General features: G+C 38.3%; 1 protein-coding gene across 2 annotated transcripts in view; it reads left to right on the plus strand.

Annotated features, from left to right (window-relative positions):
• The window catches only part of LOC102689599 (protocadherin gamma-C5-like), a 211,921-nt gene that overhangs the window by 58,696 nt on the left and 131,391 nt on the right, over window positions 1–21,834 (plus strand). The window contains exon 1 of one of the 2 annotated variants that reach the window (XM_069196141.1): window positions 15,167–17,734. The exons of the other annotated variant lie outside the window; for it this stretch is intronic. Within the exon in view, the coding sequence (XP_069052242.1) occupies window positions 15,323–17,734 (2,412 nt within the window). The 5' untranslated portion in view covers window positions 15,167–15,322. Of the gene's footprint in view, window positions 1–15,166; window positions 17,735–21,834 lie in introns of those variants that run through there. 2 annotated transcript variants of the gene reach the window in all.

Consider the following 21,834-nt stretch of genomic DNA (forward strand, 5'->3'; position numbering starts at 1 on the left):
CAGCAATATAATTTCTAAACTTTATAACTATTGAAATCAGTAGGATCCAAAATTACATTAATTTAAGTATTTATATGATTATTACTGATGCAAATTGTAATAATATTCATTCAAACATTTGTCTTTTATTTATACTGCTGTACTGTACTGGTTATAGTGGTCTAAAGTTTGCCCAGAATTCATTCACTTCTCACATGATACAAATTGCAATGACAACTTAACATTTTATCTAGTTTTTTCTATGGCTTTTGTTTCCTTTTGTTTTTCTTATGTTTACTGTTGCTCTCTTCCCTGTGAGGATCTGCAGATGGAAATGCTATAGGTTGTTAATCACATGGGAATCTCCCTGTTATCCTGGATGTTTATCCTGATCTCCACCTCATTACACTGATTCTGTGGGCATGGAAGCTATATGGCACGTGTGCAACTACTGTACAAAGTGTGTTTGATAACTGACTCTGGTAAAAGTGAATTTACATATGGAAGTGAATACATATTTACTGGTGATTCAAGTAATACAAAGACTACCTCTCATAAGGGCAAAGAGAAAAATGAAAAGAAGATTGATCAATCAATGGAGTTCACTTGTGTGCTTGGGCTATATACTGTATATACTGTGTATAGAGTATCATATATAAGATTCTAATTTATCAGGAGGTTGTTAATAATTTAATAAGTTCTCTTCTTCTTATCTATGTCATTGTAAGTAAAGGTTATAGCAGCAGTGCTAATAGCAGTGTATTCAGTTTGGTGCTTTCAGCAGGGAGAGCTTCCTGGTGAGCAGTTTCAGCACCTCACTGGTGAACAGCGACACATGAGGGCAAACGTGCTGAATGTGGTGCAGTTAGTGCTGTTTCCTGGCTTTAAAGCAGCATTCCTTTTTCATATCGTGAGTGAGGTTTAAAAATTGTTTCTTTCAGTTCTTTTCAGCTTTTTAAAGCACTGTTGCCTCGTGTGTATATCCTGTGATCTTAATTGCAAATACAACCCCGTATTTTGCCCATTTATTTATTTTTCCGTCAGCATTATACAATACTGCACACACACCTAAACTTCTCATTTCTTGTTTTCATTCTGTATGTACAGTATATATGAGTGTGAGGCCTGAGATAATTTAAAGAAAACACTTCGAGTCTTTCCCATTTTTACACAGCAAAAACAAAATTGGGATCGGTAAGCTACTATAGTAATAAACATCTATTAACATCGTTCTTGCCCAAAAGGACGTTGCATTTGTGGAAAAGAGCTCCAGGTATAAGAAATATTAGGATATGATTTTTAAAATGCATATATATATATGATAAAGTACTTTTTCCCTTACATAAGAAGTGCAACTTACATAGGAAGTATTTGTCATTGATGAACTCGGGAATAGTATTGAAATGAGACACAACAGTGTTCGATATTAGAATTACAAAAATAAGTACTTTATTTACACTTCAAAATAGTTTCTTTCATATTCAGCGTAGATCATACAGTATATGTCAGACTTGAAACTTTTATAGTTTTGTTTAAATGTGCACATATACAGTACTAGAGGTGTATATTTACAGTAGGTAATGAAATATGGGTAAGGTTAAATGTATAGTGTCAGATATGGTATTAATACACCTACTATAAGTGTAATTTTATATTATAACTGTAAGTGCCGCTGTTGGTTAATGTAGCGACGGTTTGTAGTGTAGAAATTCAGCACTACCTTCTCTAGTGATGCGGAATATAAATCAGACGAGAGGCAGAGCCTGCACTTCAGCAATGCTTAGCATATCTGGGCAATATAGTGTTTGATCACATCAGGATATCTGACATATTACCTCTAAACTAAGACCGCTTCATTGCTGGATGCTTTGTGCCGAGGGCGATAACTGTTTTTTTTTTAATTTATCGATTTGAGAATGAGGAGTGATCATTGCAGCTGGTCCTTTATAAAGAATGAGTGGATTCTGAAATGGCAAGTACGATTCTTAATTGTTTGTCTCTACGTAGCAGAGGAGGCTTTAGGAGACGTTCGTTACTCTATTGAAGAGGAAATGCCGAGGGGGTCGTTTGTAGGTAATATTGTACAGGATTTGGGATTAAATTCTGATAGATTGGTATCCGGAAAAGGTCGGATTGTTACTCTGGGCAGCGCGCAATATATTGAGTTGGATGTAGACAAAGGGATTTTACTAGTTAAAGAAAGAATAGACAGAGAACAACTATGCGCACAGCTTTCTCCTTGCAGTTTCGGTTTTGAGATTGTTCTAGAAAAGCCGCTCGAGCTCTACAGTGTTTTAGTGGAAATTATTGATATTAACGACAATGCTCCCAGTTTTCCCAAGAACGAAATTCAAATTGAAATAATGGAGTCTGCATCCTCGGGAACGCGATTCTTACTAGAAAACGCTGTGGATTTAGACGTGGGAGCAAATGGCCTTCAAAGTTATTCTCTCAAACCTACCGATAATTTCCATTTAAAGGTGCATAATCGACCCGATGGAAGAAAATATGTAGAAATGGTGTTGCAGACACCTCTTGATCGTGAAAAACAAAGTAAGCATACATTAATACTGACTGCTGTTGATGGAGGGAGACCGCAAAAATCCGGTATCATTAAAATAAACATAATAGTACAAGACGTAAATGACAATGCACCGGTTTTCACCCAATCGATTTACAAAGCTGCAGTGCTAGAGAATTCAGTAAAAGGCACACTGATAGCAAAAGTAAATGCGACTGATGTGGATGAGGGCTCTTATGGTGAAGTTACTTACTCGTTTACGCATATCCCCGGGAGTTCCGCGGAAATGTTTCAAATAGATGCCAAAACTGGTGAAATTAAGGTAATAGGAAGTGTAGATTATGAAACAGCTGGCGCTTATGAAGTTAATATACAGGCAAGAGACCAAGGAGGTCTTACAGATGCCTGCACGTTAGTAATTGAAGTTATTGATGCGAATGATAACAGCCCACAGATAACTCTAACTTCCTTTTCAGGAGCTATTCCTGAAGATGCCGTAGCTGGAACTGTGGTCGCTCTAATAAATGTTCAGGATGCAGATAGTGGCAAAAATGGACAAACTAGCTGTAGCATAGATTCAGCTCTTCCTTTTAAAATAAAATCTTCCATACGAAACTATTATACTTTGGTAACAGACACAGTCTTAGATCGGGAAGAAATCTCTGAATATAGCATAGTAATTATTGCCAGGGATGAAGGTTCACCCTCTCTCTCCACTAATAAAACTATTCTCCTTAAAGTCTCCGACATAAACGATAACGCACCACATTTTGACAATGATGCCTACGCAGCAAACATAATAGAAAATAATTTTCCTGGGTTGTTAATATGTACTGTACATGCCAGGGACTTGGACTGGAATCAGAATGCCCGTGTATCCTATTATATCAATGATGTGAACATGGATGGAATCTCTGCCTCAGCATATGTTTCTGTTCATTCTGATAGTGGAACCGTTCATGCAGTTCGTGCACTTGATTATGAACAAATCAAAGTCCTTCAGGTTACAATCATAGCTAAAGATGGGGGCTATCCACCAATGAGTAGTAACGTGACATTAAGGATTTTTGTCCAAGACCAAAATGATAACACTCCTCAGATTCTCTACCCAGTCCACACTGATGGCGCTCTGGTGGCTGAAATGGTGCCTCGTTCAGCAGATGTTGGCTATCTTGTCACTAAAGTTGTAGCTGTTGATGCTGACTCTGGACAGAACGCCTGGCTCTCATATAAACTGCTGAAAGCCACAGACAAGACACTGTTTGAAGTGGGATTACAGAACGGAGAAATAAGAACTTTACGTCAGGTTACTGATAAAGACGCTGTGAAACAGAGGCTTGTTGTTGTAGTGGAGGACAACGGGCAGCCCTCTCGTTCAGCTACAGTGAATGTGAACGTGGCGGTGGCGGACAGCTTCCCTGAAGTGCTCTCGGAATTTGGAGACTTCTCTCAGGATAAAGGAGACAGTGACAACCTGACTTTTTATTTGATTCTGTCTTTAGCTGTCATAACATTGCTTTTCATTGCATCAATCATTTTTATCATAACTGTGAAAATGTATAAATGGAGACAGACTAGACTGTTTCATAAATCCCATGGGAATCTCCCTGTTATTCCAAGTGCATATTATCCACCTCATTTTGCAGACATTGGAGCTTCTAGTACTCTGCAGCGTGTGTACAACTATGAGACATGTCTGACAACTGATTCTAGAAAGAGTGAATTTAAAATAGCCAGACCCTGTAGTGAAGGGATATTATCTGATGACCAAGGTACCACAGGTGCCATGACACAGGAACAGCAGGAGAAAGGTATAAACCTGGACTCAGATGTTCCACTAGAGGTGAGTCTTTCTGTGTGGATTTCATTATATATCATATTATTTAATGTGTGTGAATTTACATTTACATATACTGATGTATTTCATCTGTTTTTTTTTTATTGACAGCAGTTTTTTGTATACAGTATATGTATGATGTGAAGAAAATATGGAAATAGTACATTTGAAATATATTGTAGGTTGCCTGTTCAAAGGAATCTAACAACTTGAATAAGCAAGACTTAACTTGCTGAATTCATGTTTATTGTATCCTAGAGTCATACTGCCATGGTATATTAACGTGACAGGCATTTAAATTAAGTGAATGCAAAAATAGTGTGCTCTTGGCATTTAAAGGAAATCTCCCATTAATTGAAATTGTCTGTTTTTCACCATATCAAAAAGACAACAAACCTTGTTTAATAACTGATTCTTGGAAGAGTCAGTTCAGGTATCAGAACTTGTAGTCAATGTTTGGTTAACTGCTCATGCAATTTATTCTGAAATAATACAAGCTGTGGAGGAAGACAATACAGAAATCACTGATTGTTTAATACAATTGAGTTTTTCTATGATCTACAACTATTTGGTTTACTGTAAAGTATTTTACATTGTTATTTTAAATGTAAAGGAACAAGTAAAGGTTTATTCCATGCTGAAAAGAGAAGAAAATAAAAACATTTCAGCTTTGGGTGTGTCTATTAGTACTATTACCTCCTAGGAAGATTATATTTTGTACTTGTTTTTTATGGAAATATATACTGTATCTTTCAGTAAGTATTCAGAATGTTGCCAATAATTCATCCAGTGAATCTTCAGACCTGATGTTGTAGTAGATGAAAATGGACAGTACTTACAGTACATTCAGAATTCAGTGACATGACAATTTAACATTTTAGCTAATTATTTTTGTTTGTTTTGGCTATAATCAATTTGATCTATTAAATTTTATAGATGGTGAAAAAAGCATGTATTAATCTTTTATTATTCAGATGTCAGTGCTATAGATGCCTTATGAACATTAAGACATTTCCACACATGTGTGATGAGAAAAGTAATCAGATTATGGACAGTGTTTCAAGCAAGTAATTTTCATGACTGAGTTATAAAAAGGAACCCAAAACTTTAATTTAATATTTCACTAAAACTATTTAACATTCTTCAATTTCCTCTTCTGCTGCTAATATGCAAAGACAGCTCCATGCTGTATTATAATATTTTCTTCAATAGAAGTAGGGTTTCAAAATCTTTTATATAAAATTTGGTGTGATTGATGCAATTCCACTTTTGATAAAATAATTTATAATGGTTACAGTTTCCAAATATAGTGATATAATAAAATTGGGAATCAAATAAATCACTTCTATACAAGTTTATTCTAAAATTGCTTTATTATTATTGGTAATAGTAGTGGGTTTTTTCATATAGTACTTAGTTACAGTACAATTATGAAACAAAAACAATTAAAACCTTCACTCTTCAAACCAACGTTAGCAAACCAGGTATTTTACATTGGGATACATTCTATGAAAATGCTGAAAAAAAGTGTTTAATCTTAATTGTAATTCCAAGTGCTCTTACTGTATATAGTGAACACAACTGTCATTAAGATTATGCAGAGAATTTGCACATTTAGTACTATAATCACATCATTCTGCTTTGATGTTCTCTAGTTTTAAAACACTTGGTGATGCTGTCAATACATTCAATGTAAGCTTTTCTATTCTTTATCATTTGAGTAAAACATTATGAGATCAGACTTCACATTACATGGTACAGGAGTTTTAGATATAATTCTTTGTTTCTTATAACTATTTGGACTCGTATAAGAATAAAATAGTTGTTGCTCACAATATTGGAATTGTATTTGATAACATGACTTGGTCCAGACCTTATGTACAGTACGCCTTGGAAATCTTATAACGCATTTTCTTTATTGAACTGTAAGTGCCGCTGTTGATCAATGAGACGATAGTTTAGAAGCAGTGAGTGACTCAGTACCTCCCATGTCATTTCACTGTATCAGGCAGAGGAAGAGAAAGCAGCCCCTCATACATGTACACACTCTGGATAACGGAACAGAAACGCCGTCTGCAGATATAAGGGCCATTGTGAGGTCCTGAGGTAAAACTAGAAAATAACAATATTGGGATTTGCAAATACCTGCTGATGAATATATTAGAATTAAGTGTATCATGCTAAATTTTGGATTATTTCCTGGGGGCATTGCCTTGCCGATGGTAGGCTGCTTTTTCAAATGGCAAGTACAGTTTTTTATTATTTGCGTTTGTGTGGTTGAGCTATCGCACGGACAGCCGCGGTATTCAATACCAGAAGAAATGGTACCGGGTTCCTTCGTTGGAAACATCGCACAAGATCTGGCGTTAGACATTAAAAGACTTATATCTGGGAAAGCTCGTATTATAACAAAGGGTGGCACTCAATACGTGGAGCTCAATATGGACAAAGGAATACTGGTTGTTAAAGAAAGAATAGACAGAGAGGAGCTGTGCGGACAGATCACTCCTTGCAGCTTTAGTTTTGAAGTAATTATAGAGAACCCCATAGAACTGCATCGTGTTACTATCGAAGTTCGGGATATTAACGATAACGCACCGGTATTTCCGAAAAATGAAATCAATTTACAAATAAGCGAATCGGCTCCGTCTGGAGCGCGCTTCTTACTGGAGAGCGCTGCGGATCCTGATGTCGGTGTTAACAGTCTCCAAAGCTATTCGCTTAAACCTACAGATAATTTTATGTTAGAACTGCATAGCCAGCCCGACGGCAGTAAATACGTGGAGATGATATTGCAGACTCCGCTTGACAGAGAAAAACAGGATTCAATTTCTTTAATACTGACTGCATCTGATGGTGGCGACCCTCAGAGGTCTGGCACGGTTCGCATACACATCAGTGTACTGGACGCCAATGACAATTCTCCAGTTTGTACCCGGGCTATTTACAAAGCCGATGTGAGAGAAAATTCAGTAAAGGGGACATTAGTTACCACAGTTAGTGCTACGGATGCAGATAAAGGGTCATATGGAGAGGTAACTTATGCCTTTGCACATATCAGTGATGAGGTGAAGGAACTGTTTGAGTTAAATGCAGACAGTGGTGAAATTAAAGTTGCCGGCGAGCTAGATTTTGAGAAAACTAGAAATTATCAGATAAACGTCATTGCAAAAGATTATGGTGGTCTCACTGACACGTGTAAAGTCGTGATTCAGATTACTGACGTCAATGATAATATACCTACTGTAAACCTAATGTCTTTTTCGAATCCAATTTCGGAGGATTCTTTACCTGGAACTACCATAGCAGTTATCAATGTAGGGGACGCTGACTCCGGTGAAAATGGAAAAGTCCAATGTTCAATTGGTCAAGATCTCCCTTTTAAAATTGAATCATCATTGACTGACTACTATACACTGGTTACTGAGAGTATACTTGATAGGGAATACGTTTCGGATTACAACGTAACGATCAGAGTTTCAGACGGAGGCACACCGCCTCTTTCAACTAGTAAAACGATATTGGTGAAAGTGTCTGACGTTAATGATAACGCTCCTGTCTTCAATCAAATGATATCTAAAACGTTTATAGTGGAAAATAATTTACCAGGAGTTTCCATTTTTACAGTAAAAGCTGAGGACGCAGACTGGGGACAAAATGCACGCATCTCTTACTTCCTCGACAAGAAACAGGTCAATTGGACACTTGTGTCTTCATACGTTTCCGTCAACTCCGACAGTGGCGTTATTTATGCTGTGCGTTCCTTTGATTATGAGATAATCAGAAATTTGGAGTTCAATATTGTAGCTCGAGATGGAGGCACTCCGCCTCTCAGTTCCAGTGCAGTCATAATTATTACTGTCCAAGACCAGAATGATAACGATCCTCACGTTCTCTATCCAGTGCAAACAGGAGGCTCTCTGGTGGCTGAAATGGTGCCTCGTTCAGCAGATGTTGGCTATCTTGTCACTAAAGTTGTAGCTGTTGATGCTGATTCTGGGCAGAACGCCTGGCTCTCATATAAATTACTGAAAGCCACAGACAGGGCGCTGTTTGAAGTGGGATTACAGAACGGAGAAATAAGAACTTTACGTCAGGTCACTGATAAAGACGCTGTGAAACAGAGGCTTGTTGTTGTAGTGGAGGACAACGGGCAGCCCTCTCGTTCAGCTACAGTGAATGTGAACGTGGCGGTGGCGGACAGCTTCCCTGAAGTCCTCTCGGAATTCGGTGACTTCTCACAGGACAAGGATTACAATGACAGCCTGACTTTTTATTTAGTTCTGTCTTTGGCTGTCGTATCGTTTCTTTTTATTGTTTCAATCATTCTCATTTTGTCAGTGAAACTGTACAAATGGAGACAGTCGCGCTTCTTCTGCGAGCCGAATGGAAACTTGCCTGTTATTCCATGTTATCCTCCCAATTATGCTGACGTTGGGGCAACTGGAACTCTGCGGCACATGTACAACTACGAGGTGTGCTTGACCACTGACTCGAGAAAGAGTGATTATAAACACGTCAGACCTTTTAGCCAGAACGTTTTAATTGTGGATCCCAGTTCTTCAGAAACGATGGAGCATGAACAGAATCTAAAGAACGATTTAGAAGATCGTGATCCTACAACAGAGGTGAGCGGCCTATGCATTTTTCATTACTTAAAATAGTGCTAAACATGTAGTCGTTTTTGAATGGATCTTCTTACTGCAATTTTAACTTTAAAAACGATAATACTATTATAAAGAAGCATATTTCCGTAAATTGATTAACTTATTTTGTGTGGTAGCAACGCAGACGTATTGGGGTAAAATTTTACTCTGTATTAAACTAAGGCTATTATTAATTAGTATTTACTGTTTCATTTTAACTGGCATTGGATTAATAAAGTAAAGCGGATTTATGACTGTTAGGTCTTGATTTCTTGTATATGATGATGAATCATGCTTTTGAAGTTAGTGGCTCTAGTAAATGTCTGTAGTTTATTTTTATTATTTTTTCAACATCGTTTTATGGAATATTTATTTTGTATACACGTCGCTTAATGTAAAAATGTGAGTTTGAAAACTAAAACGCTCCACACCTTTCATTTGAATCTCTTTGAACGTAAAATTTACCGAAGTTTTGGGGGGGGCAGTTCAAAGGACAGGCTGTTTTCTTCTGTGAATGTTTTTTTTTTTAATTCGTGACACAAAGCAATGTATCTAATCTTTGTCACTAAAATAAGATAATATTTTCATTTTCTGATCCTTTTGTTGGCATTTTTTTATTCTCTTATTTGCCAAAACACTTAGTTTTCATTAATTGTTAAAGCTATGATTAAGACAATCTGGAATGCAGTGTTCTAGTGCTAAAATGATCATCGGACTGTTTACAACTTAGAAGAAGTAAAATGTGTAGCTTTCCAAAATGTATCGTAGGGAACCAAAGAAGAATACAGTTAAAGAAAAGTATTTAATGTCAACATGCACCATGCTATTTTGACATTTATACTACAGCAAAAAAAAAATAATGTACTGTAATTCTTTATTATTTCTCTTAGTGCCGCTGTTGGTCAACACGACAGTGTGTGAGAAAATATTGAACAGGACCTCCCACAATTTCTGTGCTTTTCCATGAGACACAAACAGCAGCTCGATCTGTACACTGTACGCGTTGCCTGTTTATCATCGGGATAGTCGTAACTGTTCACTTTCAAAGGATTATTTACGTGGACTTTGTGCATCGCTACTGAGAAAATAAATCAATTGGTCACATTTGTGGATCTGTCTTTTAAAGGGATAAGGATGCTTTTCATTGTGGACGGTCGGACGGTAAAATGGCAGGTACATTTCGCCATTCTTTGTTTGCATTATGTAGCACTGGTTGCTGGACAAGTACGCTATACGATTCCAGAGGAAATGGTGAAAGGATCATTTGTAGGTAATATTGCAAGAGATTTAGGATTGGATATAAAAAGATTGATAACTGGCCGAGCTCGCACTGTAAGTAGAGGCAGCACTCAGTACATTGATTTGGATGTGAATAAAGGAATCTTGATTGTGAAAGAAAGAATAGACAGGGAGCAGTTATGCGGCCTTCTATCTCCGTGCAATTTAAATTTTGAGCTTATTTTAGAATCTCCTATAGAGTTGCATCCTGTAGCGGTAGCAATCCAAGATATTAACGACAATGCTCCCGTTTTCCCAAGGAAAGAAATCAATTTAGATATTTCCGAATCGTCTCTTCCTGGGACACGCTTCCCTTTGCAGAGCGCTGTTGACCCCGATGTAGGTGTAAACGCTCTTCAAAGTTATACTTTAAAGCCTACGGATCATTTTAATTTAAAATTGCACAGCCGCTCCGATGGCAGTAAATACGTGGAGATGGTGCTGCATACCGCTCTGGACAGAGAAAAGCGAGATCAGCTCATCCTGGCTCTAACGGCCACAGACGGTGGGGATCCGCAGAAGTCTGGCACACTGAAAATCAACATTTTTGTTTCGGATGCTAATGATAATTCCCCCGTCTTCAGCCAAGAACTCTACAAAGCTTCTGTGATAGAGAATGCAGTGAAAGGCACTATTGTAACTTCAGTGACCGCTACTGATGCAGATAAAGGTTCAAACGGGCAAGTTATTTATTTGTTTACCCAAATCACCGAGAGCACTTCTGATGTGTTTCAGATAGACGACAATACAGGAATAATTACTGTGTCGGGAAATATCGACTTTGAAAACACAAAAAAATATGAGCTAAATGTTCAGGCAAAAGATGGTGGAGGTCTTATTGACTCATGTAAAATACTAATTGACGTCATTGATGTAAATGACAATGTGCCTTTAATAAGTGTGATGTCATTCTCGGGCAATATCCCTGAAGATGCAGAGATTGGAAGGACAGTAGCTGTTGTTAGTGTTGAAGACTTAGATTCTGGAAAGAATGGTCAAGTTCTTTGTGCCATCAACCTAAATATCCCCTTCAAGATAAAGTCTTCTTTAAAGAATTATTACACAATGGTGACTGATGCACCTTTAGACAGGGAAGAAGTTCCTAACTATAATATTACCATTATAGCAACAGATGAAGGCTCCCCATCTCTTTTCAGTAATAAAACAATCATGCTGAATGTAGCTGATGTTAATGACAATGTTCCTAAATTTGATAAAACCTCTTATACTGCTCATGTTATAGAAAATAACACTCCGGGTGTGTCTATAATTTCATTGACAGCCACAGATTTAGACTCAAATCAGAATGCTCGAGTTTCTTACTTTATAGAGGACAAATTGATCAATGGAACATCCACTGCTGCCTTTATCTCCATTAACTCTGACAGTGGTGTTGTTTATGCAGTGCGCTCTTTTAATTATGAGCAAGTGAATAACTTCCAGGTAGAGGTTATTGGGCGTGATGGTGGCTCTCCACCCCTTATTAGCAGCGTGACTATAACTGTAATAGTGCAAGACCAAAACGACAACACTCCTCAGATTCTCTACCCAGTGCACACCGATGGCTCTCTGGTGGCTGAAATGGTGCCTCGTTCAGCAGATGTTGGCTATCTTGTCACTAAAGTTGTAGCTGTTGATGCTGATTCTGGACAGAACGCCTGGCTCTCATATAAACTGCTGAAAGCGACAGACAGGGCGCTATTTGAAGTGGGATTACAGAACGGAGAAATAAGAACTTCACGTCAGGTCACTGATAAAGACGCTGTGAAACAGAGGCTTGTTGTTGTAGTGGAGGACAACGGGCAGCCCTCTCGTTCAGCTACAGTGAATGTGAACGTGGCGGTGGCGGACAGCTTCCCTGAAGTGCTCTCGGAATTCGGAGATTTTTCTCAAGATAGAAACTACAATGACAACTTGACTTTTTATTTAGTCCTGTCCTTGGCTGTGGTTTCATTTCTTTTTATTGTCTCAATCACAGTCTTGTTGTCAGTTAAGTTGTACAGATGGAGACAGTCTCGTTTATTTTGTACATCCAAGGGACATTTCCCCGTTTTTCCCAGTGCATGTTATCCGCCTCATTATGCAGATGTTGGGGCTACAGGAACTCTGCAGCACATGTACAATTACGAAGTGTGTCTGACCACTGACTCAAGAAAAAGTGGCAATAAACACATTAGACCTTGTAGCCAGAATATTTTAATTGTGGACCCCAGCTCTACAGAAACAGCCCCAAATGTTCATAAGGAAACTAACCTTCTAGAAGATGACGATGCTGTAGCTGAGGTGAGTGTGCCTCTTCTCCTTTTTTGTGTGAAAAAACAAAGCTAAAACCATAAATTAATGCTTCAGTGTTTAGCATTTTAGGACTCAACTCTTTAAGTGCTATTGGTTTTATAAACTGTAAACAAAATGTTATCTATTGTATGACATTATTAACAGAGTGCTGAAGTTTTTTTTGATTGTGAAAATTACATTTCCTTAAGTTGAAGCACCAATTTAAAAATGATCAAGCAACTGCTTTGATGTTGGAATTTAATCAAATACCTTTTTTATATCCATGGTAAAGAACTGGCTGGGTTAGTTACAGTATCTGAAACCATGTGATTTTAGCCCCAGGGATGCTTGAAAGATATTTATTTATTGGTTAATCTTTACTCCATGAGGGATTTAAAGACAGTATTTCACCAATGTAGTTATTCAGTTTCATCTGATACAATTCTATGAAGGGATATAACAGTATGGTTGTAGAATAGTGTTGAATGAAGAATAAGTTTAAAAGTATTTTCATGCTTGGTGATGTTTTATTATCTTGCATCATGCGTAGATGTCAGATGAATAACAAATCACATTGAAAAAGACTATTTTAGTAACCCCTACTTCACAAACAACAAATATTCCAAGTATTCTATGTTTTTTTTTTCAGTAATGGTAACATCATTTAGTAATATCATGGATTATTCCAACTGTATCTCATTTTGGTTCATGTTATTTGTCACTGTGCAAAAGCAAGAATACAGGTTTTCTTGTATACTGTTTATAGGTGATATTTATTTGTAACTCACAATGAGCACCTTTCGGGTTTATGGTGTATTTAAAGAACAAGCAGTGTCTATGAATTAAAGGTTATTCTATATCTTTCACAATGTGAGTCTTGGAACAAAGCTTGCTATGTCTCACTGATGTGTTCTAATAAGATCATAAGCAAGGTTACAAATGAGAAAAGACTACTCAGTCCATTGGTGGATAGTACTGTAGCTCATTAATCCAAGGACCCCATCCAGCCATTTTTGAGCTTGTTCCATGCTCCTACAACCCTTTGCATAAAGATGTACTGCCTGTTCTCTGCTTTAAATGCATTCCTGCATAGTTTCTACTTGCTGTCTTTGGTTCAGATTTCATTGTTTATTTGGAAGAAGTGCACTATGATGACTTTGTCAGTGTCTTTGAGGATTTTGGCGCTTGGGTCCGGTCCCCTCGTAACCTTATCTTTTTAAGAATAATTCAGTTCCTGCAGCCTGTCAGTGTAGATGAATGCCTTATGCCCAGGAGCATATTTGGTTGCACTTCTACTCTCTGATTGTGCACAATTTTCTACATTAGGAATTATAAGGTCATTGCATAGCTTGTATGTAATATCTCTTGATTTAAATTCCACACTTTCACGGATAAATACCAAAATTGACCTTTGTATTGTTTCTCAAACAGATGTCAATGATGTTCTTTTTCATTAGTGCCCTCTTTAAACTCAGTCTCCATGGCCGCGCCTCACGTTGTCTTTACTGTACATATAGTACGCAAACCGTGCATTAAGCAACTGAACGAGATTATTAATATTCATTCTGTTGTGAATACCTATCTAAAGTCAAGCAAATTAAATTTCAACAAACAACAGAGAAAAACAAATTACGAATGTTTAACTCGTCTAGTATGTGTCATTAAGTGTCATTAAATTGTTTCCTGAATATATTTCTTAATCTTATGTTTTGGTATAATAAGACGATGCGCTTGATCGAGAGAGCTGTCACTTTGCAAGCAAATTCAGAATAACAGTAAATTAATCTTTTAGTGTGAAATCTAAATGTCTTTCTCATCATGTTTGTTTCGAGCTAATATTAGCCACATTTAAAACTCTCCGTTCAACAAAAAAGAAAACGCTGCTTTAATTTGTTACGGACATGTTTTCGTAAGATGCAGAAGCTTGCCCTTTTAAAGCATAAGCTTTAATATGAGGGGTCAGAGTTCACTTTCAGGGGTTTCGTTTGTTTTTACTTTGTTAAAAATGCAGTATTTTTTATCATGTCGAATTAAGTAATGAAAATCGATTGCGTCAAAAAAGAAAACCAAAGAGCAACGATAAAAATTACATTGATTATCGATCTGTCAAAATGCTTTTCCAGAGTACTTACATTAAAATGGGATTCCACTATTGCTATTACAGCTACCTATTTTTCAACTTACTAGTAGCAATAACGCACATACCGTAAGAGCGTAACTAAGACGCTAGTAGTGGTAACAGCTACAGTAGCAAAGGGTAAATATGTAGTAGCTTAATTTCCATTTTAAAAAAATGCTAGTTGATTAAATTAACGTAACGGTTTTTCTACACTTTAGGGTACTCGTAGTATTTTTTCGTGTCAAAAATATTGTGTTTTCTATACACTAGTTATTTCTATACAGTATATTGTGTTGAAATATAAAAACTTGCTATTTGTAGGTGTGTTCCTCCAAACCCTTTTTTTCTATCTTTAAAATGTGTAATTCTTCACTTCAGCTCAAAGTGCCGCTGTTGATTAGCATGACTGTAAGCTGGTGAAAAAGAACCTCCCATATTATTGCTGTGTAACACAGACACAGACGGGAAAGATTTCATTATGTGCGTTGCTGGGATTACTGACCGGGAGCTGCAGCTTTGAAACACGAAATATTTTGCTGTCGGAATTAAAGGAAAAACGGCTTTTATTTTTGCATGTTTTTTTAAATTGTTCTCGGAAGCCATTCAATGGTTATGATCTGTATTGTCTCCTCTTTCTGCTGCTGAATGTTTAATATTACCTTGTGGAAATGAGGTCTAGAAGAGACTGTTGTTCTGCTCAGTGGCCAATACATTTCGCGATTCTCTGTCTGTGTACTGCTGAAAGCGTGCGAGGGGAATTGCGATATTCTATCCCTGAAGAAATGGTAAAAGGATCCTTTGTAGGAAATATCGAACAAGACCTGGGACTAGATCATAAAAGGTTAGTAGCCGGCAGAACCCGTATTGTTACAAGAGGTAGTAACCAGTACTTCGAGCTAAATATACAGACGGGGATTTTGGTTGTAAAGGAAAAAATTGACAGGGAGAGTTTGTGCGGGCAGATACCATTGTGCACGCTGAGTTTTGAAATTATTCTGGAAAATCCTATTGAACTACACCCCGTAGCAGTGGAAATATTAGACATTAACGACAACGCCCCGACTTTTCCAGTGAAAGAGGTTAAACTAGAAATCAGTGAATCGTCTCTGCCAGGCTCACGCTTTTTGTTAGAGAGTGCAGATGACCCTGATGTGGGTGTTAATGCTCTTCAAAGCTACACCTTAAAACCCTTGGATTATTTCAATTTAAAGTTACAGAATCGCGCTGATGGTAGCAAATACGTGGAGATGGTACTGCAAACCCCTCTGGACAGAGAAAACCAAGAGGAGCTCTCCCTGGTGTTAACCGCTGCAGACGGGGGGAATCCGCAGAAGTCTGGGACATTAAAAATCAACATTGTGGTTCTGGACGCAAATGATAACCCTCCAGTTTTCACTCAGTCCCTCTACAGAGCCTCTGTTTTCGAGGATGCAATCAAGGGGACTCTGGTCACTACTGTTACTGCAACAGACGCAGATAAGGGCTCAAACGGACGCGTGACTTACTTTCTTTCTCGGATTACAGACAACGCTTTGGATCTCTTTCAACTGGAACAGAATACAGGGAAAATCACAGTGGCGGGATCGTTAGATTTTGAAAAGACGAAACATTATGAGATTAATGTCCAGGCAAAAGATGACGGGGGACTCATTGATTCAAGTAAGGTAATAATCGAGGTGAAGGACATAAATGATAATATTCCTGTCATAGATGTGATGTCGTTTTCCGGCACGGTGTCTGAAAATGTGGAGGTTGGCACCACTGTCGCGGTTATAAATGTCGAAGATGCCGATTCAGGGAGGAACGGCCAGATACAATGTGCTATCAATCAAAATGTACCATTTAAAATACAATCTTCCCTAGCGAAGTATTACAGTATTGTCACCGATTCTGTTTTAGACAGGGAAAGCATATCCATGTACAATATTACTATTACTGCAAGAGATCAAGGTTCCCCTCCTCTGTCAAATACAAGAGTTATCCTGCTAAATATTTCTGACGTTAATGATAATGCTCCTATATTCGAAAAGAACTCATACTCTGCTTATGTCATAGAAAATAACACTCCGGGTGTGTCTATAATTTCATTGACAGCCACAGATTTAGACTGGAATCAGAATGCTCGAGTTTCTTACTTTATCGAGGACAAATTGATCAACGGAACATCCACGGCTGCCTTTATCTCCATTAACTCTGACAGTGGTGTTGTTTATGCAGTGCGCTCTTTTGATTATGAGCAAGTGAATAACTTCCAGGTAGAAATCATTGCTCGCGATGGCGGTTCCCCGCCCCTTAGCAGCAGCGTGACTATAGCTATAATAGTACAAGACCAAAACGACAACACTCCTCAGATTCTCTATCCGGTACGGAATGACGGCTTACTGGTGGCAGAAATTGTACCACGTTCGTCGGATGTTGGCTATCTTGTCACTAAAGTTGTAGCTGTTGATGCTGATTCTGGGCAGAACGCCTGGCTCTCATATAAACTGCTGAAAGCGACAGACAGGGCGCTGTTTGAAGTGGGATTACAGAACGGAGAAATAAGAACTTCACGTCAGGTCACTGATAAAGACGCTGTGAAACAGAGGCTTGTTGTTGTAGTGGAGGACAACGGGCAGCCCTCCCGTTCAGCTACAGTGAATGTGAACGTGGCGGTGGCGGACAGCTTCCCTGAAGTGCTCTCGGAATTTACTGACTTTTCACAGGACAAGGATTACAATGACAACCTGACTTTTTATTTAGTCTTGTCTTTGGCTGTAGTTTCCTTTATTTTCATTGTCTCAGTAATACTCATCTTGGCAGTGAAGTATTACAGATGGAGACAGTCCCGTTACTTCTATGAATCCAATGTGAGCCTCCCCGTTTTTCCCAGTGCGTTTTACCCACCCCGCTACGCAGATGTTGGTGCAACAGGAACTCTACAGCACGTGTATAATTACGAGGTGTGTTTAACGACTGACTCGAGAAAGAATGATCCTAAGTGCGCCCGACCTTGCAGCCAGAACCTTTTAATTGTGGACCCCAGTTCAACAGAAACAATGGAGCATGAGCGAAAGGATGGTACTGATCCAGATATCGCGGTGAGCCTTCATTTCCCTCCCTTTTTAAATCTGTTTTTACCTAAAAATAAAGACTTATGCAGTCGAGATCGGTTGCTCATATGTGATCTTTTCCTCTGACGTTTTTGTTACAGATGTGATTTAATAATAATTAGATCAACTTGAGTCTGTATCTGTGTGTGTTTATGTGTTTTTTTGACAAAATTACCCTAGTTTTGTTTCTCCTTTCCGTAACGCTCTTTCGTTACTTTTACGTCTTTGGTGATTCTAAGTATAATTGATCATAATCATCGATTTTAATTATAACACCCTTCACCCCAAAAAACTCCCAAAGCGTTTTGCACACACTGTACTGTAGGAGAGCTTTCTTCCCCACTCAAGCGCAGCACCCAGCTGGGTAGAGCAGAGGCGGAGCAGGGAGAAATTATTTCACCAGTTGAATCAAAGGGGAGGTTGTGTAGTAAGTTACAGTATATGTAAAGATATGTAAGGTTACCAGATTCAAGACAAAAGTATAATGTCTTGTAATTAAGTTTAATTTAGCTAATAAATTGAAATTACAGCCATACCCTTAAGAACAGGTTTAATGTCTCATCTGGATGGTGGCGCCAGCTACAGCAGGAGAATTTAGGTGATAGCATCCTTCTCTCATGTGTACTGTATGTGTTGTGCTATATTTGTATTGCCAGCTTAATTTGTTTTTTTCAAAGTGCAGGTTATTCTTTGTTTCTATGACATCCATATTTTCTCGATGCTACCCACTCTTTCAGATATAACTGTTTAAAATCATTAGCAAATGATTTAAGCTTCGGACTGTTCGATTTTTACTGTGTGGTGTTTGAAAGTACTGTACACTGAAGCAGAGATACGTGTGTATGTGCCAGATACATTTTTGCACTTTCTTTATTTGAGCTCTAAGTGCCGCTGTTGATCAAGAAGGCAGAGTTGCCAAAATAATACACTACAGACCTCCCATACTTGTGCGGTGAAAGAGAGAGACATCACATTCATCTGATGCGCTTGGAAAAGAATCGGACTGCCGGTGACGATTATATTTTTATCTAATCAGATAGGGAGACGGCCTTAATGTAAAGATCAGATTTCTCAAATACATTGGAACAGCGTTTGTGTTTATATTCCATTGTTTACTATGTGGATTTCTATAACTGGGCGTGCGAAAATTGCTTCCGCAACGGCAAGCTCTTTCGCGAAACGGCAAGTACACATTTTTATTGTTCTGTGGTTCGTCGGAATGGTTCTTGGAGAAATTCGTTATTCAATCCCAGAAGAAATGAGGAAAGGGTCGTTTGTGGGTAATATAGCGAATGATTTAGGAATAGATCTCAAAAGAATGAAATCTGGCGGGGCTCGAATTGTCAGTGGTGATAATAGCGCATATCTAGAGCTAAATAAGGACAAAGGGATACTTGTTGTGAACGAAAGGATAGACAGAGAAGAAATATGTGGGCAAATATCACCCTGCATCTTAAGCTTTGAAGTAATAATTTCACATCCGATGGAATTGCACAGTGTCGTGGTGGAAATATTGGATGTTAACGACAACGCTCCTACGTTTAGTAAGAGAGAAATTAAACTAGAAATCATCGAGTCAGCTCTGCCAGGGACTCGCATACTGCTGGAGAGTGCGACGGATCCCGATGTCGGCGTAAACACACTCCATAGCTATTTTTTAAATCCGGCAGATAACTTCAACCTTAAAATACAAGTTCGGCCTGATGGTAGTAAATATGCAGACGTTTTTCTGCAGGTTCCCCTTGACAGAGAAAGAGAAGAAAATCTATTTTTAACATTAACTGCTGTTGATGGTGGGGAACCACAGAAGTCTGGAACTCTTAAAATACACATAATAGTGCTGGATGCAAACGACAATGCTCCCATCTTCACTCAAGTAATGTATAAATCTGAAGTTACTGAAAATTCTATGAAAGGCACTTTAGTGACGAAAGTAAGCGCGACTGATAAAGATGAAGGAGTTAATAAACAAGTAACCTACTCTTTCAGTGGAATCCCAGACGATGTCGCAAAGCTCTTTGCTTTAAATGAAAACACCGGTGAAATTGTTGTGATTGGGAACATCGATTATGAAAAGAATAAGAATTATGAACTGAATGTGCAAGCCAAAGATCACGGTGGAAACATAGACTCAACCAAAGTGATTATTGAGGTTATCGACGTCAATGATAACGTTCCTGTTATAACCTTAACCTCATTCTCCAGCACGATTTCAGAAGATTCAGAAAGCGGTACCACAGTCGCGATTGTTAATGTCAAGGACTTAGATTCTTGGAAAAATGGAAAAGTCAATTGCTCAGTTAATGAAAACATTCCTTTTAAAATCAGATCGTCTTTAAAAAATTACTACACGTTACTGACTGACGGCCCATTAGACAGGGAGCGAGATGCGGAATATAATATAACCTTTACAGCTGTCGACGAAGGTTCACCCCCGCTTTCAAGTAGTAAAATGATCTCTCTTAAAATTTCCGACGTTAATGACAATGCTCCTGTTTTCGATCAGAGCACGTATTCAGCCAGCGTGATGGAAAACAATTCTCCCGGATTGTCTGTATTTTCTTTACAGGCCAAAGATTCTGACTGGAATCAGAATGCTCGTATCTCCTACCTGTTGGTAGAATCTAATTTGGATGGGGTCCCCGTATCATCCTATATTTCTGTTAATTCAGAAAGTGGTGCCATATATGCTGTTCGATCATTTGATTATGAACAAATTAAAGAGTTTCACATACAAGTAAAAGCCCAGGACGGGGGCTCACCACCCCTTAGCAACAAGGTGACTGTAAAAATATTTGTTTTGGATCAGAACGACAACGCTCCTCAAATTCTCTATCCAGTGCACAGTGATGGGTCTCTAGTGGCTGAAATGGTGCCTCGTTCAGCAGATGTTGGCTATCTTGTCACTAAAGTTGTTGCTGTTGATGCTGACTCTGGGCAAAACGCCTGGCTCTCATATAAACTGCTGAAAGCGACAGACAGGACGCTGTTTGAAGTGGGATTACAAAACGGAGAAATAAGAACTTTACGTCAGGTCACTGATAAAGACGCTGTGAAACAGAGGCTTGTTGTTGTAGTGGAGGACAACGGGCAGCCCTCTCGTTCAGCTACAGTGAATGTGAACGTGGCGGTGGCGGACAGCTTCCCTGAGGTGCTCTCGGAATTCACTGACTTCTCTCAGGATAGTAATGGGAACTTGACGTTTTATTTAGTCTTGGCTCTGGCTGCTGTGTCTTTTCTTTTTATCATCTCAATTGTAATCCTTTTGGCATTGAAATTCTACAGAAGGAGACAAAGTCGTTTTTTCCTTAAGTACAACGAGAATGGCCCTGTCATTCCAAGTGCGTATTTTCCACCCTGTTACGCAGACGTTGGTGAAACTGGAACTCTACGACACGTGTACAATTATGAGGTGTGTTTGACTTCTGACTCTCGTAAAAGTGAAAGCAGATACATAAGACCAGTTAGCCAAAATCTCGTGGGTATTGATGCAAGTGGCACGGATACAATGCCTAAAGCGCAGGAGAAAGCGGCAGTTGGGAATGCTGAGCTGTCAGTAGAGGTAAGTTTATTTACATGCTGTAGATTGTGTCCTAAGTCCCTGATTTTAATATATTGTGTGTTTTAAATTCTGAAGGTCTCATATCAGTTAAAGCCTTTAACTATTTCGCTGCCAGTTTGTTTAACACTTACAATCAACAATGAGTTGCAGCTTTTTTACTGGTAAATACAAACGTACAAACGTTGTATTACATAGGAATATATTCATGAAAACATTCATTTGAAGATTCTAAGATTACAGAGGGAAAACGTAGGAGGCGGGGTTGTGTGCTGCGGAAGAATGCAAATATGTGTTGCAATAATACCTTTGTAGTGCGTTTATAACATAATTATTTTTAACAAATGTGAACCTTGAAAAGATTCACTTGTAATATCTTATTTGCAATGCTAAGATTTCCAATTAGTACTTTTTCTATTCGTTTTCTCTTAGTTTAATGACAGTAAGCTCAGGACAAATTAATACAGCCCAATCTTAAGGTCACGCAGGGAAAAATAATAAAGGTGAATTTCCCTTATTTCGAGATGCA

Source organism: Lepisosteus oculatus, chromosome 11 (genome assembly GCF_040954835.1).
Source record: "Lepisosteus oculatus isolate fLepOcu1 chromosome 11, fLepOcu1.hap2, whole genome shotgun sequence".
Classification (NCBI taxonomy): Eukaryota; Metazoa; Chordata; class Actinopteri; order Semionotiformes; family Lepisosteidae; genus Lepisosteus; species Lepisosteus oculatus.